This window comes from Gorilla gorilla, chromosome 23, assembly GCF_029281585.2.
Source record: "Gorilla gorilla gorilla isolate KB3781 chromosome 23, NHGRI_mGorGor1-v2.1_pri, whole genome shotgun sequence".
NCBI classification, from domain to species: domain Eukaryota; kingdom Metazoa; phylum Chordata; class Mammalia; order Primates; family Hominidae; genus Gorilla; species Gorilla gorilla.
The window spans coordinates 30488673-30515048 of record NC_086018.1 but is presented as its reverse complement, the minus strand read 5'-3'; the positions used below and the strand labels follow the sequence as shown (position 1 = coordinate 30515048).

The 26376-nt window shown below is 39.9% G+C and overlaps 2 protein-coding genes across 29 annotated transcripts in view; one reads left to right on the top strand and one right to left on the bottom strand.

The window, feature by feature from the left end:
• Positions 1-24488, bottom strand: FBXO7 (F-box protein 7). 2 transcript variants are annotated; one of them, XM_031005413.2, is made up of 9 exons: positions 23984-24488; positions 19851-20145; positions 14959-15186; positions 13874-14015; positions 11266-11349; positions 7610-7705; positions 5531-5707; positions 3282-3319; positions 1-686 (listed from the first exon to the last, which is right to left on the bottom strand). In XM_031005413.2, exons 1-9 carry the CDS (start codon positions 24103-24105, stop codon positions 300-302), a joined length of 1569 nt encoding a protein of 522 aa, XP_030861273.2. In that variant the 5' UTR covers positions 24106-24488; the 3' UTR covers positions 1-299. The 2 variants fall into 2 exon arrangements, with proteins under 2 accessions (XP_030861273.2, XP_030861274.2); XM_031005414.3 differs by lacking the exon at positions 23984-24488 and adding an exon at positions 23710-23880 and having other exon boundaries at positions 19851-19993.
• BPIFC (BPI fold containing family C) overlaps positions 24392-26376 on the top strand; it is a 60375-nt gene continuing 58390 nt past the window's right edge. For 5 of the 27 annotated variants that reach the window (XM_063704835.1, XM_063704817.1, XM_063704826.1 and 2 more), the window contains exon 1: positions 24450-24523. The gene's annotated coding sequence lies outside the window, so the exon portion shown is untranslated. Of the gene's footprint in view, positions 24773-26376 lie in introns of all 27 variants that reach the window. The other 22 variants (XM_063704841.1, XM_063704832.1, XM_063704824.1 and 19 more) reach the window with 15 other exon arrangements.

Sequence of the window (26376 nt, the reverse complement as noted above, 5' to 3'; positions counted from 1 at the left end):
TAATTTACACTTTTTTTTAATCTGGTAAGAACAGCATCAGAAAACAAACTTCAATCTAGAGGAGAACCAAAAGCAGGGAGATTGGCAGCCAACTATTCCCAAGGCCAACCTCGTCACAGAGGAACCTTTGGGTCATACCACCCCTAGGGCTATAAATGTATCTCTTAAAAGGTTTCTGGGAGTGCAACTCTCAACACCACAATCAGAAAATAACACTCGAGTTCGGCACCCCAAGGAGTTGACATCTGTAGTTTAGAAACAAAAACAAATGGAGCTCCAGAAATGAAATTACACATCAATCACATGAATGACAGCCGGCCATCAGTTGGCCGACCCCTGCTGGGTCTAAAGGGAAATCTGTCATTGGGGCCGCCTCGCCCTGGCAAGATGGGGTTAGGTCCTGGAAGTGGGCCAATTGGATCAAAACGTGGTCTGAGTGGAGGAAACTGGCTGGGCGTCTCCCCAGGACCAGGAATGAGTGAATTGATTGGGTCTCCAACATAGGGAAGCGTTGGTCTTTGGTCATATTCACCCCCGATAATTCCTGGAGGAAGGCGGGAGCTAGGAAATGGCCTAGGGTGCAAGGGGTTGGGATAGAATGGAATGGTATGAGTTGACGATGGCAGGAGCATCACAAACCGCCCTTTCGGGGATTCTTTTCTTTGTATGTGCCTCTTCCTGTACAGCTGTAGAAAAAAGAAAAATAAAAGAACAAGATAAGGTAAGCGATCTGGATGTTTCCCTTTAGTTCTAATTTGCTTTCATAGTAAAGATCTATAGGCACACCTCAGACATATTGTGCAATAAACCAAGTCACACAAATTTTTTTGGTTTCCCAGTGTATATAAATGCTATGCTATGTTTACACTATACTAAGTGCGCAATAGCATTATATCTAAAAAGACAATGTACATACCTTAATTTAAAAATATGCTAACAATCACCTGAGCCTTTAGCAAGTTGCAATTTTTTTGCTAATAGAGGGTCTTGCCTCCATGTTCGTTGCTGCTGACAGATCAGGGTGCTGGTTGCTAAAGGCTGAAGTGGCTGTGGCAATTTCTTAAAATAATACAACAGTGAAGTTTGCCACATTGACTGACTCTTCCTTTCATGAAAGATTTCTCTGTACATGCGATGCTGTTTGATGGCATTTTACCCACAGTAAAACTTTCAAAATCAGAGTCAACCTTCTCAAACCTTGCTTCTGTTTTGTCAACTTAATTTACGTAATATTCGAAATCCTTTGCTGTCCAGGAATAGATTCCATTCCAAGAAACCACTGATAAAGAAAATGTGGCATATATACACCATGGAATACTACTCAGCCATAAAAAGGAATGAAATAATGTTTTTTGCAGCAACTTGGATGCAGCTGGAGGCCACTATTTTAAGTGAAGTAACTCTAGAATGGAAAACCAAATCTTGTGAGACCTAACCTATGAGGATGCAAAGGCATAAGAATGACATAATGGACTTTGGGGACTTAGGGGGAAAGCCTGGGAGGGAGGTGACGGCTAAAAGACTACATATTGGGTACAGTTGTACACTGCTTGGGTGACGGGTGCACTAAAATCTCAGAAATCACCACTAAAGAACTCATCTATGCAACCAAAACCACCTGTACCCCAAAAACTATTGACATTTTTTTAAAAAAAGAAACCACTTTCTCTCTTTATCTGTAAGAAGCAAGTTCTCATCCATTCAAGTTTGATTGTGAGACTGCAGCAATTCAGTCCCATCTTCAGGCTCCACTTCTAATTCTAGCTCTCTTGCTAGGTCCATCACATCTGCACTTCCTCCACTGAAGTCTTGAACCCCTCAAAGTCATCCACGAGGATTGGAATCAACTTCCAAACTCCTGTTGATATTTTGATCTCCCCCATGAATCCTCAGTATGCTTAATGGCATCTAGAAGGCTAAATCCTTTCCAAAAGGTTTTCAATTTCCTTTGTCCAGATCCATCAGAGGAATCACCATCTCTGGCAACTATGGCCTGACAAAATGTATTTCTTAAATAATAAGATTCAAAGTCAAAATTATTCCTTGATCCATGAGCTTCAGAATGCAGTTGTGTTTGCTGACACGAAAACGTTAATCTCCTTGAACATCTCCATCAGAGCTCTGGGATGACTGGCTGCACTGTCAATGAGCAGTAGTATTTTAAAAGGAGTATTTTTTATAAGCAGTAGGCCTCAATAGTGGACTTGAAATATTCAGTAAACCATGCCATAAATGATGTACTGTCATCCAGGCTTTGTTGTTCCATTTACAGAGCAAAGGCACAGATTTAGCATAATTCCTTTTTTGTTGTTGTTTTTTTGTTTGTTTTGTGAGACAGAGTCTCACACTGTCTCCTGGGCTGGAGTGCAATGGAGCGATCTCGGCTCACTGCAAACTCCACCTACTGGGTTCAAGCGATTCTCCTGCCTCAGCCTCCTGAGTAGCTGGGATTACAGGTCCACACCACCACATCCGGCTAATTTGTTGTATTTTTAGTAGAGACAGGGTTTCACCGTGTTAGCCAAGATGGTCTCCAACTCCTGACCTCAGGTGATCCACCCACCTCGGCCTCCCAAAGTGCTGGGATTACAGGCGTGAGCCACCGCACCCGGCCTAATTTAGCATAATTGTTAAGGGCCCTAGGATTTTCAGAATGGTCAACAAGCACTGGCTTCAAAAATCACCAACTGCATTAGCCCCTAACAGAAGAGTCAGCCTGTCCTTTGAAGCTGGGCACTGACTTCTTCTCTCTAGCTATGAAATAGATGGCGTCTTCTTCCAATAGAAAGCTGTCTCACCTACACTGAAAATCTGTTGTGTAATGCAGCCACCTTCAACAGTGATTTTAGCTACATCTTCTGGATAACTTGCAGCAGCTTCTCCATCAGCACTTGCTGCTCCACCTTGCAGTTTTTGTTATAGAGACATTAGAATAGTACCTTATGAAACAATACAATATATTCTTTTCATAAGGTACTATCTTAACTAGCTGAACAGCTGATGACTACTCCAGCACAAAGACAACTCATTTAAATTTTGTTGCAAAAAAGAATGTTTTATAATAAATAAAGATGAAAAATAACACAATAACATTTTTTCCATATAATTATAAGGATTGAGTCTAAAGTAAAAGTTGAAAACATTTTCATTTACTGAAATTTAGCAATAAATTAAAACAGATTTCACTACATCATATAAAAGTGAAAATATACCCGTAATATATTAATTCACTAGTCATTTCTGTGTTATGGACATTAGTCTTAATATTTAAAAATACCTACTTCTTTCCAATCTGTGTCTTGAATTCTGACAGTATTGTCTACAAAGGAAAAGGGAAAAATAAGGATTTAAAAACATTTCATTCGTCCTGCATTAAACAGTGGGTTTTGTTTTTCTCCTAACTGAAACTTACCCGTTAAGCATGAGAAGAAAAAAAAAAAAAAAACCAACCATTTATATAACACACACTATATCATTTGTACTTTCTTATCTAATTCAAACACTTTCTTGATGGTTAAGGGTGATCATCGCTGCTCTGTGCTACATGGTAATTCAATGCAGTGTGATTCCTCAGGGACTATGGAGGAACATGTGGCTACTCTCTTCCTGCACTAACTGGTCCTACACTACATCTTCTCCCCCTAATCTCATTTAGGTGTGTCACCTGCTTCTAATCCAACATCTCACGTTACACCAAACTGGGCAACAACCTCTGAGCTTCTGTGCTACAGCCCACATTCATTACTGGAGGTCAAGCTGACTTAGGCTTTCATCCATATTCTGGTTACACTACTTCCTCCCAACGATGTCCTGAATGACTCGGCTATCAGAAGCATGACCATAACTATTTTTTAATGTACTTATTTATTTGAAATATGTGAAATGAGGAAAGAGAAACCCATTCAACTTTAAGTATACAAAAGAGTTTGAATAAAAGATGATTATATCTTCTCTACAAGTTACTACATTAGCATGGAAGTAAGATTTATAAAAGCTCTAGCTCCATAACATTTTATCTACAGAAAAATCTGAACAGCTTACAAATGAGCTTGTGGGCCACAATCTAAAAATTAAAGAATAATTGTGCTTTAATCCTAAACTTGAATATACAAGTGGAAGGGTATTTGTTGCTTTTATGAGTATTTTTATCATACTCTGCTTTTTCTCAGTGCTTCCATATACATCAGTCATTCTGTCTTTTCTTTTTTTACTATATTTTCAATTCTTTTTTGAGTTGGAGACCAGCCTGAGCAACACTGCAAGACTTTGTCTCCACTAAAAACAAACAAACAAACAAACAAAAATTGGCCAGGTGTGGGGGCGCATGCCTACAGTTCTCAGTTACTTATGAGGCTGAGGAGGGAGGATCACTTGAGCCCAGGAGTTGGGGGTGGCAGTGAGCTATGACTGTGCCACTGCACTCCAGGGCAACACAACTAGACCCTGTCTCAAAAATACACAAATAAATAAAATTGAATTATTTTTTGAGATGATGCTTTCTTGCTGCCAATTGTGACAAAATAACATGTTAAATGTCAAACTCAGGGGCATAAATAAAGCAGAAAGAGGACCTCAGGAATCAAAGAAGAAGAAAAGGAACAAACCAGGTCATTTACACTTCTCACATTTTGAAATTTTAAAAGAAAAAAAAATTTTAGCAATCCAAATGACTCTACATGATATTCTTTTTTTTTTTTTTTAAGGGAGCTATCTACCCACCACATTTTTACAGTTACTAAGGTGGTATGTGTTAACATCACATATAGCAGTATCATTCAAACATTTATGTGAACCACATAAAAATTTTACATTGCAACACAGTATACACCTACCTATACATAATTGAAATAGAAGTTTACTCCTATTTTATAAATAGGAATACTATTTATAAAATAAGTATGGATTTTTCCATTGTGGGTTTTGTTTTTTTGTAACATGACCCATTAAATGGATTTCATGACCCACCCCAGGGTCAAACAATCTGAAAACACTAATATGTAGTAAAATGGTGGTAGCAGAAAAAAAAGTTCCACAATCAGGCTTTTGGCCTTGTAGCAGGAAATCCTGATGCACAAGTTCTACCATCATCACTGCCACAATAATTACCAGGTCACCATAATGTGACCATACAGAAATAAAGCTACCCTAGCAACTTGGAACAGGTCAACAAAACTCTCCTAACTTACATATTGGTCTCAACCACGAAAGCAGTTCAGAAATGCCAGCTCGTTTCTATGTCAGATACTGACTATGGTCTCTAGTGAGAAAATAAGCCTGTCTTACTTCCATTTCTCTATCCTGAAATAATCTTCTTAGTCTAATGAGTGATTTGTGTTGTGCAAAACACAAAAATGAGAGAGTTTTAGGGACACAGGCACAGGTATATGAAGCTTAGCGTCAGTCTCTTTAAGGCTATTTATTATAATCATTTGCAACAGAAAAATCCTACAACTAAAAACTTTTGGTGAGCTGAGTAATCAAGACAATAAGAAAGAGCCCTTTCTTGTGAATATGTCATTACGGAAATCACCTCGAAAATCACGCAGATATAAAAACCTCCACAGGAGTGGGTCATTTGAAGCAGTAAAGAGGTCACGACAAACCGCAGACAAAGACAAGACGGAACGAACATCCAGAAGTCGGAAGATCCGTAGTTTCAGTTCCAATGGGAGGACGACCAACCCAAATACATCTGGTAGGTTCAGTGCTAAAAGGAAAAAAAGAGAAGTAACAGGCATTACTGAGTAAAGAACATCTGGCTTTCTCCACATAGTCAACAAAGTTGCCACTTGTTCCTTTCTAAAGTGGCAAAAAATTAGATGGTACTCTTAATTATCCCCAAGTATGCATCATCTACAACAAATTTTTAACCCCAGCTTGACTATAATTACTACTAACTCATACAACTCTAGGCCCTTATTCCCTTTATGTTTTAGTAGAAAGACAAATGCTTTTTAATATAAATCAAATAACTATGATAATTGCTAAATACTAGCCAATGGTCTCTTCTGTCTCAAACATTATTCAATACAACAAAATTTCTTCATTCAACTACAGAAAATGAATAATTCACTGGCTTTTATATCTGTTTCCCTGCCAGTTATTAACTGTGTGCCTTTGGACAAGTTATTTAAACTCTATCTTAATTTCATCTGTAAAATGGATTAATATTACATCCCACCTACTTCAATGAGTTGTGAGAAGTAAATGTATTAATACATATTAAGTGCTTAGAACAATGTTTGGCACACCAAGCATAAGCACTCAAGTGTTAGCAAATTACTATTATCTGAAGTCTAGCAGGCTAAAAAGAGATAGATAAATTCAGAAACAAAGCCAAGAAAGGAAAGGAAAAATAATATGTCCCAAGTTCAATGAAAATTATGTTTTGGTTATTAGCACCTTCAAAATATTTGTGATACTATTCTCCACTAGCAAAAATAATCAAAATCCAACAGACATATCTACATGTGTTTTTCAATTGGCATTACTCCCTTTCCCTTATCACCAACTACAGAGAAGACTACTGTAATAATAGACATGCCACCATTCAACTTGACACCAAAAACGTTTTACTTATTTTTCTACATATAGAGAGCAAATAAAAGCCACTATCGATTCATATAAGTCAGAAACTACCTACTAGTTGGAGAATTGTGGTAGATTGTATTATGGTTCTCAATCACTTCCTACACATAATTATACTTCCCCATCCCACTACCATCAGGCTTGGCCATTTTTGTCTTATTTTTTCTGACAAAACGTGAGTGGAAGTGACATATATAATTTCTGGGCAAAAGCGTTGAACCAACACATAATTGGGCCACTGGCACTCCTTTCCTTCTACTACAAGAGGAGCATGTCCTAGATAAAGACAACTCCTTCAGCCAAAGCAAACCGACACACAACATGTACACGAGTGAGAAGTAAATTTCACTGTAAGACACTGAGATTTTAATTTTTTTAACTGCAAAAAAATAAGAGAAGCTAACATAAGGATCTCGAGTGAATTATAAACCTTACTGAATTATGATTTCATCATCTATAAAATAAGTACCACATAATTTACTTCAAAGTCATTAGCAGTAAATAAGAATGCATGTGAAATATCCAACTAAGTGCCTGCAAAGAGCCTCCAATAAATGGTTTAAAAAAAAAAAACTTAGATCCAATTACAGACCATGTATTATTTATATATATGTCTATATAGATATATATATCTAAATATATGTCTATATATATATATATATATGTATCTACATAGAGAGAAAGAGCATCTATTATGTACCTGACCTCATGCTAGACCACAAGAATACAAAAGTAAGATATATTCCCTACCTTCAAGGTATTCCCAACCTTAGGTGGAAAGAAATCATATCAACAATTATAGTCCATGGAAAAGAGACTACAATAAAAATATGTACAAAATGGCATGGAGATACAAAGATAAATTAAATAGCACTTAAGGAATATTAAGCTTAGTCTTAAAAGAGGAATATTTCTCCAGGAGCAGAAAAGAGGGCAGTCAGATGTCATACTCACCAAGAATACTAAGTATACTTACTATTCTTTACAGCCATTTAAACTGTGACAGTATTTCATCTCTTACCTTGTCGGGTAAAAGCCAGAAGAGGATACACCAGCTGGTCTTTAAAGAGGCGAGAGAGTTTCTGAAGATCTTTGTATATGTTGGCTACATTTTCCCCTAGAATATTTTTTAAAGTAAAATCAAAACCCAAAATCAAGTGAAAAAACTGTCCTCTATTTCTGCCAAACCCAATCAACATGGTGAATAAATATTCACAAATAATTCACAAAGATAAGCATGAACCAAATTCCCTCATGGAAGAAGTACAGTGCAAGACTTGATGAAACTGAATCTTAGATATAAAAGCTAAAAATTCCATGATATCAAATTAGTAGAGCTGTGCCCAACCTCTCTAGCTCACAGGCTGCAGTTGTAGAAAAGACTTGTGAGAGATTCATACATACGAAGACTTCCTGATAGCTATCAATCTGTTCTGGGCACTGAGGATACAGTGGAGAACTGCTTCTGTAACGCTTAGAACCTGGTAAATTAACAGCATTTATCACATGATGACCATGTATCAGCACCTGTGTCAAGCGTTTTTCAAGCTTTCACATCAGAAGTTCTTTCCTAATTACTATCTCCATTTTAAAAACAGGTCAAGGTACAGAAAGCCTGTCCAAGGCCCCATGGTTAGTGGCAGAACAGTGCACAAACCAAAGTCCATGTGGCTCAAAAGCACTCATTTTTAGTCACCACACTGCTACTCAAAATGTGGGCGACAGATCACCAGAACTGACAATACCTGGAACTGTTTAGAACTACTGAATCTCAGGCCCCCACAGACCCACCAAATCAGAACCTATATTTTAATAAGATCCCCAGGTGACTCATAGTAAAGTACGGACGCACTAGCAAACTGCAGCCCGGGTTCCCACTTGTTTTGCTATTTACCAAGTGTATAGCCTTGGACAAATAACCTGCCCCTCTGATCCTCACCTTTTTGCTCAACTGTTTAAAGGAGACACCACCACTACACCAGATAAGCGTTGTTATAAGTGAAAGCTCCACGAGCAGTGCCTAGGGTATCAGTAGGCAATTTATGCTTGCTCCTTCCCCATTTCATATTTATGTATTTCACTATCTATAACAAATAAAACACTCAGTATAACAGGATCGATAAGAAGAAGGAAAGAGATATGCAGCTAATGTCTAAATCTTTGTTGTGTGACTTGCAATCTTGAGTTGAAATTTGCTGTCAAGATATCATTCTTTAAAATCAATTTGGCTCAAGGGCTTTTTTCAAATGTGAAAATTGATTTTCTTTAAATGAATGTTTTCCTTCAGCAACCTGGTATATAACTATTTAATTAGGAACTTATAAATAAAAGGATAAATAACAGTGCCTAGTTGTAGTTACTACGTGCTATGAACCACAGTAAAAATTCATTAAAATGACTTGCCAAATGAGCAGCATATTCCTACTCAACATAAAAGACTTTATTAAAAATACTTCATTATAACAGTCCATACACTTGTAATTTAACAGTATTTAATGTTCCTCCTCCCTTCCATTTCATTTTTCTTTATTTAAGAGAAACCAGATAAGAATAGCAATCTGAGCTACATTCCTGTAAAAGTTGTTTTAAAAGGCTGGGAGTCAGCCAAATCTATTCCTATCCTGTATTTCACCATTTATTAGCTCTGTGACCCTTAAGTAAGTGAGCCTCCTCTAGATCTGTTTCCTGATCTATAAAATGGGCATAAAACCTCTACTGCTGTAAAGTGTAGAGTATTTCTACTCCCCATAACAAGGTCCTCCCTACACGGTGATAAATATGGAGTGTCGTAGCCAAGGAATTTCAAGTTTTTCTGATCCTTATGATAAAAGCCATCTATCATGATGAATCGGTATTCATCAGTCCAGTTTATGCATTTTCAACAGGGGCAAAAACTGGTCCTTGACGGGTTAAAAAGAAAAACTATTATATTGGTTTATGATCCTTCAAAGGGTCACAGTACATAAATAAAACATACTATATTTGTGGTATGAAATTTCATGAAGGAGAGAGATTGAGGGGAAAATCTCCAAAGGCTCCTTTGGGAAGTGAGAATAAAAAGATTGAGAAACTCTGGCCTAGTCTGACATTAAATGTTCAACTTGGTCGGGCACAGTGGCTCATGCCTGTAATCCCAGCACTTTGGGAGGCCGAGGCGGGCAGATCACAAGGTCAGGAGTTCGAGACCAGCCTGGCCAATATGGTGATACCCTGTCTCTACTAAAAATACAAAAAAATTAGCTGGGCGTGGTGGTGTGCGCCTGTAGTCCATCTACTCAGGAGGCTGAGGCAGAAGAATTGCTTGAACCCGGGAGGTGGAAGTTGAAGTGAGCCGAGATAGCGCCACGGCACTCCAGCCTGGCGAAAGAGCAAGACTCCGTCTCAAAAAAAAAATTCAACTCAGCTAATTCCCAAGTTCTGACTCTAAGTCCAATCAGAGACCATTATAAATATGTATTCTGCTATCTCCTTTTCCTGTCAGTTTTAGTTAGTATTAGTCAATTTCTCAGGGCTGATCTCCCCTAGGAATGAACAAGAATAAGCCTTTCGGCCTTCAAAGCAACAATGTCAATCTAGCCAGCCTTTCCTAAAGGACTGCTATAAATGCCATCTTCCCATTGCACCACATTCCCACTAGGCTCTTAAAACCCTCCTAAGTTTACTAAGAAGATTAAATGGAATAACATAGGTACAGGCACAAGTACAGAATGAAACAGGCACTTAAAAAATGTCAGTTCCCCTCTCCACCTTATCTCTTCTCCTCCAACCACCTATAACTGCCTCTCCCAGTTTGGTTTAACTGAAAAATGATAAAAAGGAAAACCTGTCTTCTTTGCATCTATTGATAATTTTATAGAGTTTAAGCAAAACCTTACCTAGAATGCAAACCTTTGGTAAAGTATCAATCTGTATAAAATAGCCATCATATTTATATAGGTTTAAACATTTTGATTGTAGTTTTTCCTCCAATAATCTTCAATAATGAACTTGACATTGAATTACTTCCATGAAACACAGATCCCCTCCATATTGGTTAAATACAATACCAGGGAGATCTCCAAAGATTAGTACAGAAACTATGAACTATCATCAGAGTGAAATAAATTACATACTAGTGTTATCTCATAACAATATAATTCAGCACTCTATGACCCTAAGAAAAACAGGAAAGAAACAAACTCCTCAAATTATAAGCAAAACTTTCACTTTTTTTTTTTTTTTTTTTTTTTTTGAGACGGAGTCTCGCTCTGTCCGCCAGGCTGGAGCGCAGTGGCGCGATCTCGGCTCACTGCAAGTTCCGCCTCCCGGGTTCACGCCATTCTCCTGCCTCAGCCTCCCGAGTAGCTGGGACTACAGGCGCCCACCACCGCGTCCGGCTAATTTTTGCATTTTTAGTAGAGACGGGGTTTCACCATGTTAGCCAGGATGGTCTCGATCTCCTGACCTCGTGATCCGCCCGCCTCGGCCTCCCAAAGTGCTGGGATTACAGGCGTGAGCCACCGCGCCCGGCCAACTTTCACATTTTTTAAACCTTTGCATTCTTAAACAAACCACATTGTCTTCAATATGCTTTAATCTCATATAGAAATTTTCAGTCTTTCGAACGTTATCTTTCAGATTTTTTTCTTATATGATTTTCACAGTTTCACCCCAAAAGTTAAATAATGTTTGTATTACCTAGTTTCTCTTTGCAAATAAACGATTCTGGTAGCAGCTGCAATCTTTTCACACTTCTAATCTCATTGTTGATTTTTAGTGTAGCTGTAAATAAACAAAAGAAAAATGATAAAGAAGTCTGTCACTTCATCAACTGCCTTTCTGTTTTAGTATGGGCTTGCATTTCCTTGCTCCTAATATACTAAGGACACATTATACAAAACAAACTGTTCTTCGCCTATTTCCTTCTCTGACAGCAAGTTCAAAAGTGTAAACCTGGCATCACATGAAGTAAAATCACTCTACAACACCACCTTTAAAAACTACAGTAAGCATCTTTATATAAAATCCACTAGGCAGCAGCTTATTAGTAACTGAAAGATATGCAACAAGGTTAATCAGAGGCAACTAAACACAATAAAATCATTATTTCTAATGAAGTCACTAAAAACTCCATTTATGTTTTATTTAACCCTTGGCAATGAGTCTTCCCTTGTTCATTAAAATAATCTTGCTAGTTTTCACGGCATCATCTCTCTTCCAGACCCAAAGGACAAATATTCTTGACATCACCAGAGGGTTCAATTTTAATCATGTATACAAAGGCGCACTTCATCTCATTCCATGAAAGAGCCCAGTGATGTGCTTATGCACATGTGCACCAAGCAGGATGCCTTGGGTGAAGGAAAGATTTAAAGACACACTGCTCCTTTTCAAAGAATCAATCCTGGAATGGCTGGCTGCCATGCAAGTCTGCCAAGAGCTGATTTGCCAAGAACAGTAAAGAAACAAAACATCAGAAATTAAGAAATCATCAAGACATTCAGCAGTTATTCTTTTTATATTAAGTATCCTGAATCTAGTGAATAGAGGTTATTATACACGTCATTAAGTGCTTTTATAAAAAATCAAGGCAAAATTTGCAACTACACATTTACTATTTGCTAACTCCAACCTTGCAAGTTATGATGTGATGTAGCAGAATGATCAGATGAAGGCAGAAACTGTTGACATTCTGTGTACAAGAATGCCAAACTAAAAGCTACATTTGCTAATTATGATGAACTGCTGAATAGACATTGCTATGTCCTAGTGTCATCAGACAGTCATGTCCTGACAAATGTGAAGTACCACCAAAGCTATTAAACCTAGTTTTGAGACTTTTAAATAACATTTCAAAGAATCTTATGACTAAAGAAATAGAAATTTCATAAGAGGCCAGGCATGGTTCACACCTGTAATCCCAGCACTTTGGGAGGTCAAGGCAGGAATATTGCTTCAAACCCAGGAGTTTGAGACCAGCCTGGGCAACACAGTGAGACTTCATCTCTACTACAAAAAATAAAATAAAAAATAGCCACGCCTGTGGTCCTAGCTACTCAGGAGGCCAAGGAGGAAGACTGCTTGAGCCCAGGAGGTCAAGGATGCAATGATCCATGCTCTGCCTACTGCACTCCAGCCTGGGCAACAAAGCAAGACCCTGTCTCAAAAAAAAAGAAAAAAGAAACTTTGTAAGAGGGGAATGAGAACTATCCAACATGTCAAAGATCAAGACGGCATGAGTCAGCAGCTTTCAAAATAGATTTTAGCAGAAAAAAAAAAACCCAACATTTTTTCAAACAGAATCTTACACAGAACTTCAATAAATGAAACAGATAAACATTTTGCTGCTCAAGGTTTAAGTGGTGATAGGGCTTCTATCTAACTTTCATCTCAGCAGAAAGGAGTAGCTGCAGAACATACTGAAAACCTCTGACCCAAACCTTTGACCTAAGGCTTACCAAAGCAACTGCCTTTGCTAAACGAAAAAGATGAGCTATACTGAATAAAAAAACAACAAACGCAGCCCTCCCAATCTTACCACGCTATCTTTCTAACTAAAAGGATAAATCTCAAAAAACAAAACAGAACAAAAATGAAAGCTCCTAGTCATTCAAACGGATCTCCAGTATGTGTGATTATGATAGAACACTAGGAGTTGATATGAAACAAAGTGGTATCTGAACTAAAACACAGAGATGGAATGCATTGCTATTCCAGTGAAATTTCTTAATATGAAAAATAAACAGGAGAAGTTATTTATACAGAGTGACATTTGTTGGGGGAGGCCCAGCAAATAAAACACATACTTACTAAGGCCCCAGTAAACTTAGCATTGTTGTTGTGCATTGCTGGTCACAGGGATGCCAACTTGGATAAACGGTGACCCCAGGTCTAGCTCCCCATGTCTCAGTTCAAGACCTTCATTAAAAAAATAAAGCCATCCACAGGCATAAAGAAAAAGTATTCTCCAAAGAGTTCATGTGTAATAGGCTCATTTCACTCCTATTATCAAATACTGATAATATTGGATAATATTAAATATTATCCCCCAGAGCAAAATATTACAAAGATTAAGACATCAAAAAAATGGATGCCCTAAGAATGAAGGGTGCTGGCCTAAACAACCCAACAACCTCATATTCCATGACCTTCCAGACACATGTTATCAGTGGCCTAGGAATTCAATACAGTTGAGAAGGACTCACAACTGTATCATGATAGCCAATCACTGAAGTGGCTATAAAACATTTGGAAAGAAACGTCTAAGAATCCATAAACCAGCAACCATGACTATGCTATCAATTACCATTTACAACAATCAGGTTTCCCAAAGGCACACAGGTGAGAGTAGCGGAGCTGCCCTCGCAGAGAGGATGCATGTACTGCAGCTTATACACCCCGCTCGACTTCCACTTCTCCGGCATGGACAGTGCTTTGGCTTCGGTGCCCTGGGGAACGAAATGAAAGGGAAACAAATAATGAAGAAAGGTGTTACTCTCAAAAAGATTAAAAATCCAAAAGACTCCTAACTTGTTTGAAATAATCACTCCACACAGTCCTCTTAATAAAATGCATCAAATCATTAATATTGCCAATATATTTTATATTGTAGGATAACCATATTGTATAAGATAATATATTAGAACACTTTTAATCAAAATTTTTGTTCAAATAGGTAAAACTGCATCATGGAAACAGGGATTGATCTCTCTCTTCAAAGACTCACTTCTCTCCTAGCAAAGCCATATGATTATTTAAAACTCCAGCTCAAATATCACTTCCTCCGTAAAGCCTTTTTCAAAGAAAAATTGTTTGCCATTTCCTTTCATCCCCTAGCATTCTATTCATATTTCCATTACACTTCAATTGTATTATTATCTATGTTTACCTGTGTTATTTCTGAGTATCTTTTTATTCGTCTCTCTCCTCTATGTATGGACTCCTTGAAGACAAGAAATATCCCAATATTTTTATATCCTGATTTCTAGGTCAGTGCATGGCATGCTGCAGGTGTGCACTGATCACCGAACTACTCTGTATCTTTGTAACTTATAACATGGCTCACAGACCAGCAACATTGGTATTATGCAGGAGTATGAAGAAGTTCACGGTCCATTCTACAGTTACTAAATCAGAATCTGCATTTTAATAAGGTCCCCAGGTATTCCAAAGTGCATTAAAGTTTGAGAAGCAATATTCTAAATGTTCTCCTCCACGAATTCCTGGCATCCTATATATGAGTATGTCTCTCCCAGAACTTCACCAATATAGCACAGTGCTTTATATTTTTGTCTCTCTCTGCCACTCTCAGACTATGGGCAACTTGAGAGCAGGAACCATCCACATGTATGAGCAACCATAAGATGTCTGTGTTTTGCTTGCAGTACTTACCTGAGGTATGTAACCTGACTCCAACATGAGAAGATGTATCAACACTATCAAGGCATCATTGGCATCAGAACAGTCAGCTGATTGATACAAGGTCTCTAATGAATGTGGCACTTGCCCTTCCACCGATTCACTACAGAGCATGGGTTCTGAGGGATAGAAACCTGTGCCCTCTGCCATATGCGCATTATCTTGAATTGACTCAGCTTCAAAATTTTGACTAGGCCCTAACTGAAAAAGGAAAACAAAACAATGAATTAATTAAAAAGACTTATTTTTACACTATACATTTTTGTATCCTAAAGTGAACTAAGTGCTGAAAGTCAAAGTACATCATTGGGTTCAGAAATGGGAGACATTTTAAGTGAGTCCTTACAAATAGATAAGCCTGCGACCTACTCTTCCATCCTGAATTCCTTACCTCTGTTAATTCTAGCTGGTATGTCAAAAACCTGGAAATCATCCTAGACTCCTCCCTCCCTAACTAAACCTTGTTCCAAATCTGATCAGTCTTCAAAGTTCCCTGAAACTAACTCCTAAATATGTCTAAAATTTGCCCCTTCCTGCTCTATTGGCACTTCAAACTCTCATCATTTATTTCCTGACATCCAGGAAGAGCTTCCGTTGCAAGTATCCCTTCTTCAACTGTCTTGTCTTCCAATACACCCCAGTCCCTGCTGCCAGAATTTTCTTGACAATTAAAAATCTGATCATGTACTATGTCGCAGCTTAAAATTCACCAGTACCTCCCCAACATAAACAACAGCATTTCCCTCAATTGTGCCTTAGATGTTCTTAGGAAAAAAGGTGGTCCACACGGAATAAGTGTGGAAAACACTGCATGCTGCAGCCACCTAACTTCACCCTCCATATTCACAAAATACACTATTCGCATTATAAAAGCACTGAGGAGTCTAATAACAATAATAATAGTGTGTGCCTAACACTTTACCAAAAAACACTATCCTCCGTCCTCAGCAGTCAACATCCCTGTGACACCATCTCATGAAACTAGATTTTCAGAGGACACTGAGAAATGCAGGTCTACAAATGAAGACCAAACTTCTAAATCCCTTAGCATACAAAGTCCTTCATTACCTGATCTCTGACTCATTATCAAGTTCACTTTCTGCCAGTGCCTTCTTACTCATCCCAGTATTTTCCACTTCTTCAAAAGAGGTAACACAGACCACAACTCTGCCTTCCAACGGCCTTGATTACTGCACCTTATCACACTGCACTGTATTGCAATTTTCTGATTACATATCTGCATCCTTCCATGACTGCAAGTTTATAAAAAACCAGACTACATGTCACCCATTTTTGTAACCCCAGTAAAGTACCTAGCACATAGCAGGTATTCAATGTTTGCTGAACAAATGCTGAAGGATAACACCTTACAACTTCATAATGTCTTTATTTTCAAAATGTTTTCTTATTTGCACTTTATAACAATCCTATAAAATAGGCATGGCAGGTATCGCCTTTTTATAGATCCTATAATTATAAATCAGAAAGATTAAATAACATAATCAAGGTTACCAGCTAATAAAAATTTGAAACGAACCCAGATCTCTAAACTTGCAGTTCAGGGCTTTGAGATGTAATACATGGCTTCAAAAAAAACTAAGTTATCTATATTAAGTTTGCTCAGAAAGCTTGTTTCCTAGGCATATGCCCAACTCTTAATGCAAAGCATACGTTTCTTCTTTTTAGGGTTTGTATTTCCATTAAAGAAGGGGCAAAGGAAATTAAAATTACACAGTATATGTAAAAGGTTGGAGAAATGGAAGGGAGCCAGAGGTGACAGCTGTTCTTCCAAAATCTCTGAGGACCTAAGCCCTAGGGCTTATGGAAAAGATCCAAAGTCACCTGTTAAAACCTAGAGGCCAATGACAAGTCACATTACCCAAAAAGGAGGTATGGCACAAAAATATTTCCATATTTCCTGAGAAAACAGAAACAACTACATTAAAAACCACTTAACATCAAGCTAAACTATGAAACATAGGTTTTGCTTCTTTATCACTATGTCTAACTTTTGGCCATTTACTACTTATTGGCAGTTGTGTGGGACAGAATATATGAGGAAAAATGAAAAAGGGTACCCTAGGCTGAGTACATGAGAGGGAGATATCAAAATCCCCTGCTGGGCTTGTCAAACCTTACTCCTACTCCATAAGAACCACTGACATTCTCTGAGCTATTCTGATATGAATATTTATCAAGTTCTTCACATGTGTAAAAATGAAAAAAAAAAAGGTGAGCACCACACCTCTCTGAACAGATCATTTTGCCATATGTCATTTACAAAAGACTAAAACAAGTGACTAAGATGCATGAGAGCTAATATTAGGTTCTGATACCTGCTACCCGTTTCTCATTAAAGACTCAAGAGGTACTCGATGAATTCCCAAATATGATGAAATAAGAAAACTGATATTTAATTACAAGAATAAATTTACCTCCTATGGTTTCAAGTTTTACGCATCTATTTTCCTTTTCTAATGCTCCATTCTACATTACAGAGTGTGATGTACTTGAAAGCATTATTTATGAGATCTCGAGCTCAGTTTCCATACTCTTAAGATTTTCCTGTCACCCTTTACAAGTCTTGGAATACAAAACAATATGCAAAATCTTAGAACTGAAATTAGTAACTTCAGGCAACATTAATTTCTCAAAATTTTCCAAAAGGAAACTAGCAAACTATCACAAATACTGTGAAAAGCTTCATCTTACTAGACAACTTTAAAAGTACACAGAAGTAAAAGTAATGGCCCCTACTAAGTCATCCCAGAACAAGTGTATCAGCAAAAAAGACTCAGAAATATAATTTAAATATACAGCGAAATATTCTTACTCATTCCCCAGTTTACCTCTATGAGGCAGAAACACACAGATAAAACAATAATTTTAAAAATAAATTAAAATCCACATATCTGGACATAATTTTCACAATTTACCAATCTATTAAAAAGTATTTTTTAATATGTCTATACTTAATGCCATGACAAGTTACCATGAATACTTATACTCAAAAATGTTTAAGGCCAGCAATTAAATTGAGGTGATAAGCATACATACAAAAACCAATTAACAAGAAGGCACGTGTATTGGTATTAAAGAAATAAAGGTGATCATTTGCACCATTCAAAAAATTAAAAGGTTGGATAAAGGCCGGGCGCGGTGGCTCACATCTGTAATCCCATTACTTTGGGTGGCCAAGGTGGGCGGGCCACTTGAGGTCAGGAGTTCCAGACCAGCCTGAGCAACATGGTGAAACCCCATCTCTACCAAAAATACAAAAATTAGCCAGGCATGGTGGTGTCTGTGGTCCCAACTACTCGGGAGGCTGAGGTGGGAGAATCGCTTGACCCCGGAAGGGTAAGGTTGCAGTGAGCTGAGATTGTGCCACTGCACTCCAGCCTGGGTGAGGGAGTGGGATCCTGTCACCAAAAAAAAAAAAAAAAAAAAAAAAAAAAAAGGTGGGAAAAATGATGAGGCATGTACAAGGCAATAAAGATAATCAGATAATCAATACAAAGAAATTAAAGAAAACTACTGGGCTATGGTTGGCAAGAGCTTAGGAAGATGGGTAGAAATATAGACTAGAGAGGGAGGAAAGGTAACAGGTTCCAGTCTGGGTGAACAGCAAGAGCAAAGTCACAAAAGTAGTCACCAGGTTGTGTGTGTGCACATGCATGCAAGCAGGTGAATGTGCTGGTTGGTGGGGGTGGGGTAAAATGGTGGGTCTGTTCTGATTGGAGATGACAGTTTAAAGGAAGGAAGAACAGAAACTAGCCCTAAAAAAGTTGAGTGGAGTAACTTTTCAGAAAGCCTTGAGCACTAGGTACAGGAGGACAGACACCATTTTCCTCTTCTGTAAAATGACAGGGTTGAACTAGAGATATATGGTCTTTTTCAGCTCAAAAATTATGAGCACAAGTTTATGAGATAGAGTTATGAAAGACAGCAAGGGAACAATAGCATCAGAACCATGTAGGAAGAAGGCAAATCCAGAAAACAGACTGAGGAATAAAGCCATGGAACCCGAAATGGAAAAGAAGAACTGACAAAGCTTATTAATGGGCTAGATTTAAGGAGTCAAAAATCACAGAAAACCAGCAGTGCCACTGACAAAGAAGGGAACTGAGCACACAGATTTCCAAATTTATGTTCAACATATAAAGTCTGCAAGTCTGCAATGACAATTTAAAATCCAGGTATAAATATCCTGCAAGTCATCTGGAAATAATTAGACCACATCTATAGCCTTAATGAGTGGACCAGATCAGAGAAGCAAGGCTAGGAATCATGAGCTTAGGAACAATAATAGAAGTCAAGGGATAATTGATCTGAAGGAGAGTATGTGAACAAAACAAACAGACACTAGGTACTTTGGGATGCCAGCCCCATATTGGTACAGGCATTTGGCAGTTAAAAAAAAATATTCTATAAAAATATAATCTGCAGGCGGGCGCAGTGGCTCATGCCTGTAATCCCAGCACTTTGGGAGGCCGAGGAGGGCAGATCACGAGGTCAAGAGATCGAGACCATCCTGACCAACATGCTGAAACCCCATCTCTACTAAAAATACAAAAATTAGCTGGGCGTGGTGGCGTGCACCTCTAGTCCCAGCTACTCAGGAGGCTGAGGCAGGAGAATCGCTTGAACCGAGAGGCAGAGGTTGCAGTGAGCTGAGACTGCACCACTGCACTCCAGCCTGGTGACAGAGCGAGACTCCGTCTCAAAAAAAAAAAAAGAAAAAAATATATATATATAAAATGTGCAATCTATCGATGATAATTATCCTGACTGGCACAGAATTCAACTGAGGTGTTCAATATGACTTATCACCTACTCTATTTGATATATTGGTGTTTAATACCCACCATACTGTCGTCATTCCAAACACCAGACTGGGCTGCCTGTCCTTGGAATGAATCACTTGGTTGTTCATCCTGTATGCTAGTCTGATTGGAGCTGGTGGCCAAAGAGGGTTGCTCATTATTCTGGAGTGAAGAATGCTCTGAATCTGTGGATGAAGGTATATTAGGCGCTGGAATGTCATCTTGAAGAATCAAACATATCAAGTCCCCAGAAACAATCCCATATGAAGCCAAGGTCTCTTCATCTCCAGTGAGGGGATCCTTGTAGTTCAATGTAATTGTAAATCGGGTATTAGAACTGCCAAGAAAGACGGATAAGCATAGTAAGAACTACCTACTTCTAATACCTTCAATAGCACATCTGAAGCATACATAAGTACACAGTATGACCCTAGAAGAACTAAGTGATGAAGAGACAAGGTCTCACTATGTTGTCCAGGCTGGTCTCAAGCTCCTGGCCTCAAGCAATCCTCCTGCCTCAGCCTCCTGGGTTGCTGGGATTACAGGTATAAGCCACCATGTCCAGCTACATTTTTGTTTTTGTTTTTGTTTGTTTTTAGAGACAGAGTCTCACTCTGTTGCCCAGGCTGGAGTGAAGTGGCACATCACAGCTCATGGCAGCCTCAAATTCCTGGGCTCAAGCAATCCTCTCACCTCAGCCTCCAGAGGAGCTAGGACTATAGGCACGCATTACCCTATCAAGCTTATAGTTTCGAGAAAATTATCAAAAGTATTTATCAATGAATGCCTAATCTATAGATTTCTAATGGCTAAAACTCTCCACCTGGGGGATGGGATACAGTAATCCTCTATCATTAATCCATGCTTTCCTCAATTCTAAGATGCACATTTTTTTTTGACATCTTTGAATTAAGATACTTCCTAAAATCAATGACATATCAATTGACAGCATTTTCCCCTGCTGTTACATAAAACAATATGTCTTACAAGTGACAGCAACTAAGATTCAGTGAAATAACTTTAAAATACAAATTAGATCACATCATCCCTTCACTTAAAATCTTCCAATAGCTTCTATTTGGAATCCTTAACATAACTTCCAAAGCTCAACGTCTGACCTCTTCCCATTTCTCCTACTGCATCCTGTGCCATCCATCCTCTCTCAGTGTTCTCTATTCACATGAGCTTTCCATCCGTTCCAAAAAGCAGATCAACTTCATTGCAGCCTTCGGGCCTCTCCGTTTCTTCTTCCAGATCTTCAAATGACTGACTCCTCTTCATCATTCCAGTCTCAGCCCAAATGTCACCTCTTCAGAGATGCCTTTCATTCAGACTCCAGCGCTCTCTATTCTGTTATGTTCTACTTGAAAACATGGTATTTACTTGTCTATGATCTGTCTACCCTACCTCTGCCACTACAACTTAAGTTTCATAAGATCAGAGATCTTGTCTGAACAGTTCAAACCATATCTTCAACACTGGCAAATAAAGTACTTGTGAAATAAATGCAACCACCAAACACTAGTTGGGAAGATCAAGAGATGAGCGTGAAATCAAGGATGTCTATTCAATATCCTTACAGGACAGTTTACTTATAATGGTTCCGAAAAACCAGATCCATATATTCATAATCACAAAAAGTTAGAGGAGTATTATGTATATGACTGAGTATAAATTCATCTCTCTTACTGATGATGACAAGCTAAATTCACCCTTCTACTGATCATCAGTTATGATGCCTTTTAGTGGAACATAGCGCAAACCCAAAAGCCCACGTTAAACAAGCTCAGAATTCAAATAAGCCCTGAAGCAACAAACTCCCATTCTTTCTGCATCACAGATTATTTGACATTAGAAGAATAAAATGTTTTTCATGACACAGTGGTGAGGAATAATAACAAAACATAAAACATTTTTAAAAACATTTACACTCAGCAATGCTAATTTCATTACTTTTTTGAGGTTAACAAAAGATGGAGTCCTTTAAAAATTATATTGTTTACTTATTCTTACAATGCTGCATTTTGAAAAGTGCTCCAAATAATTCATGTTTTTATTTCACTCGTAAATATATTTTTTCTTACTGATTGAAGTGTCCTTGGTAGAGAAATTAAAATTACTGAAATAGAAGCTATTCCTGTTTGCTAGAAAACAAGCGGCCCTGCTTCTGTTTTCAAAATGCTTTGATAAACAAAATGTTGAAAATCTGCCATTTGCCCACAAAAACACCACCCCAACTTTGGCAGAAAAAGCAAAAACACCTCAAATGAACTATGTGTTTATGGGTCATTTGTCACAGCAAAAGGTTGCTTTTTAAAACAGTATCTAGTACAAGGTACGTTCAAGTATCTGTTTGTAGAAAAGGTCATGGTCCGCTTAATAAATATACCAGCTCTTCCTCCCACTTTAGAAAAAGGGAAAAGCTATTTCTAAAGTAATATATAGTTTTCCAGGATTCTACCTCTGAAATTGGGGCGTTAAGAGGAGTATATAATTCCAGGAAATGAAATTCTAGAAACTCCAAGCTTCTCAGAAGTATTTCATGGCAGCTCTGCCTATGGAGTAGCCATTCTTTTATTCCTTTACTTTCTTAATAAACTTGCTTTCACTTTTCTCTTAAAAAACAAAAACAAAACAAAAGCACTTCATGACAATCCTAGCTCCACTTGCTCAGTAAAGATATTTTTAAAATAATATCATATGGACATATTTTAAAACTGCACCTTTATTAGAAAATGAGTATACTTTCAGAAAAAATGAGTTTACTTTCACAAGCTGAAGCTTAAATTCTGTCCAGGTAACCAGCCTCAACTGTAAAAACAAATCTGAAAGAGAAACCAACGTGCCCTTTTGGGCAGTCATATTGAGTTTCACGTCAACACTGCCTAATTTAAAAATAATAAAATATATACACACTTGGTAATACCTTTAAAAAATAAGTTTGAAGATTTATTCAATTTTCTACTCGTAACCTACTGGTAACGATGCCAGTATGTAAAACACACAGGTTTAACAACAAGAAATAACAGTAGGCATGTCACTTACTATAATGTTTAAAAGGAGTTATGTCAGTATCTTATTTAGGGTTTTTTTTTTAATCAGGAAGAAAACAGGCTTACTTTCAATCTAACAATGTCTTAACCAGGAAAATGAAAGGGCGAGAAGTTCAGAATAACGGCCTCATTTTACCCAATTCCCTAAAAATAAGGTGAAAACGTAGGAAGGTTTGCTTTTGTTTTGAAGCATTCACCTAAAAATCCCCAGGGAACATCTTTTTCATTTTTCCTTAGCACGCTCAAGTTTCAAGTTCACTAGCTCAGTATTTGAAGAGGACCACTCTTACCCTGCCGCTTTACTCCCAAATTATTGTCCCCAAAAAATATCTTTTAGGGAAACAAAGCAGCTTCACCTGCAGTCCCACAAACCAGTAACAGAATATGATCCTTTCTCAACTTTACTGCCCCCAAACTGCAAGCTCTCAAGATCAACGTTTGCCTCAGTTTTAGCAAAAAAGCAACATTTCGCCCAAGAAAATCAAATGGTCTGAAACACGCCTACACGCTGTCCTTTCTAAAACTTTTCAGCGGCGAAGTCCAAGCGCTCACCGCGGTGCGTGGCGCATGAACACAACAGAATCTAAAATTGTTGCCGCTTCACAGCAGCGACACAAGCTACCGGTGGCCTCGGATTGAGGGCAGATTTTTAACTTCTAGCAATTTCCAAACTTTTTCATTGAAATACTCCAATAGCTGAAGAAATTAACTCGGACCCCTGACAGTCCAGAAAGGTTTAACCCAAGCCAAGCTCATCATTTCCAACTTGAAATCTAACCAGTTGTGGGAATTTTGCGTTCCCTCCTCTCCTGGTTTCGTTTACTGAAAAACCAGAAGCCATCACTCACCGAGAAGGGGACCGGAGCCCCCGGGAGGCCGGGCCATGTTCTCCAGGAGCGGGACCCCAGCCGACCACCCGCGCTTCCCGTCGCCTGCACCCTCGGGCTCCGCGACGCCCGGAAGAGCCCGGGCCTCCCGTGAAGGCCCCCCCGGCGTCCCCGCACTTGGCCTATCGCCCGGCCACGCCCGCGCCTGCAGCCCACAGATGACGCCAACCCGCCCTGCACCCACCCCAAGCACTCCCCACTCCCCGCGGGCCGCCCAGCCCCGGCCCCAGCGTACCTGTACCCCCAGGTGCACAGCAGGGACTGCCTCAGGTGCGAGCGCAGGTGCCCCAGCGTCGGCTCCGTCTCGGGCACCTCCAGCGGCCAGGTCCGCTTCAGAAGCCGCACCCGCAGCCTCATGACGGCGGCAGGCGTCTCGAGGGGCCTGGACCCGGAAGCGGCGACGGGGACGGCGGCGGGGCCGAGCAGCTCCCGCCCCAAACGGCGACGACCCCGGACCGGCGACTACCGGAGCTGAGGGGTAGCTGAGGCGAAACGGGGAAAGAGCCCCGCCACGGTGGCCGCCCTGCCACTCGGTCTCTGGAATAGAGCGCCCGCCCCTCTCCTGAGGGCGCCTCCTGGAGCCGACCCGGAGAGCTGGAGGCGGGCAGGCGGCCTAAAGGAGCCGGCCCTCTCGGGGTCGGCCGATCGATGACTCCGCGCGCAACGGCGCTGCCTGAGAGCGCGGGCACAGTGCGCAGGCGCCGAGATAGGGCCGCTCGCTGGCGTCCCAGATTTTCCGCGGCGGTGGCTGGGACTCCCTGTACTTGCTCCCTGTGTGCGTGGAACAACGGTATCGCTGATAGGGATGCTGCAGACAGACAATACAGTCGCCACTCCCCAGGACCAAGTGTCACCCCATTTCTTCCGTGGCCCTCAGTTCCAGCGGCATCTGCTCTGAGATGCCTTAGGTTAATCCTTACGTTGGCCGGGCGCGGTGGCTCACGCCTGTAATCCCAGCACTTTGGGAGGCCGAGGCGGGTGGATCGTTTGAGCCCAGGAGTTCGAGACCAGCCTGGGCAACATGGTGAGACCCCCCCCCCCCCATCTCTACAAAAAATTAGGTGTGGTGGCGCCTGCCTGTAGTCCCAGCTACTTGGGTGGCTGAGGCGGGAGGGTCGATTGAGCCCGGAGGTCGAGGCCTCAATGAGCTGTGATCGCACCACTGCACCTCAGCCTGGTTCCACAGAACGAGATCCTGTCTCAAAAAAAAAGTAGAACTATTTGTAGCCAGTAATCTATGTCCGACAGTTTATTAGAACTCTGTGGCTGCATAACAATCACCCCAAAGTTTAACGCAATAAACATTTGTTGCCCCACAGGTTTTAGAGGTAAGGGATTTGGGGATGCGTGGCTGGGTGGTTCTGTCTCCAGGTCTCCCATGAGATTACAAAGTGTAGGCCAGGGCAGCAGTTATTGACTAGGGCCGGAGGACCGGCCTCCAGGATTGCACAGTCATGACTGTTGGCCAGAGACCTGTTTTCACCACGTGAACCTCCCCATAGGGCTGTTTGAGTGTCCCCATGACATGGCAGCTGGCTTCCTTCAGAGCAGGTGATCCCAGAGAGACCAAGGTATAAGCCACAATGTCTTTTATGACCTAGCTCCAGAGGTCACATACGGCTTTTGTCATATTTACAAACCAACCCTATGTGTGAGAGGATCCAGCCAAAGGTATGAATGCCAACAGACAGGGATCGCTGCGGGCCATCCTGGAGGCTGGCTACCATAGAGGGTCTAACTAATGATAACTTAGATGAGAGAGAGTATCAAATTTCATCCTTATGTGATAACCATAGTCCAAATCCTTAGAGTCAAATAATGTTTCTCCCAATAGGTGGCAGCACTTGTCCACATCTTGCCCTTGATTCTGCAAATAAATATGTATTGATTGCCTACTTTGTGACAGATACCCCACATGCTGGATACTCAAGAGACCAAAAAGACATGTTTCTGCCCATGCAAAGTTTACAGTTGAGTGAATCAGCTCTTTCAGTAGAGTGTAAAAAGTCTCTGCTTTATGATAGACATAAATACAGACCTGAGGATTGGGATTGTTAGAAATGTTTGTTTTTTGATGTTGTAAAGAAATAGCACTTGAATATAAATTTAATTTTTTTAGCAAGGCCATTTTTATTTTTTGTAGAAAGGGTATACTCGCCAGCAGTTTTGTCACGAGAGTACACCGAACAAAGGAGACAGGGTCATATATAACCTGATGTGTCCACTTTACTGCTGTGTCTGGTTTTTTGTTTGTTTTTGTTTTTTTTTGTTGTTGTTGTTTGAGATGGAGTCGCGCTCTGTCGCCCAGGCTGGAGTGCAGTGGCGCGATCTCGGCTCACTGCAAGCTCCGCCTCCCGGGTTCACGCCATTCTCCTGCCTCAGCCTCCCGAGTAGCTGGGACTACAGGCACCCGCCACCACACCCGGCTAATTTTTGTATTATTATTATTTATTATTATTATTATTATTATTTTATTATTATTATTATTTTAGTAGAGATGGGGTTTTACCGTGTTAGCCAGGATGGTCTCGATCTCCTGACCTCCTGATCCGCCCGCCTCGGCCTCCCAAAGTGCTGGGATTACAGGCGTGAGCCACCGTGCCTGGCCTGTATCTGGTTTTTATTGGC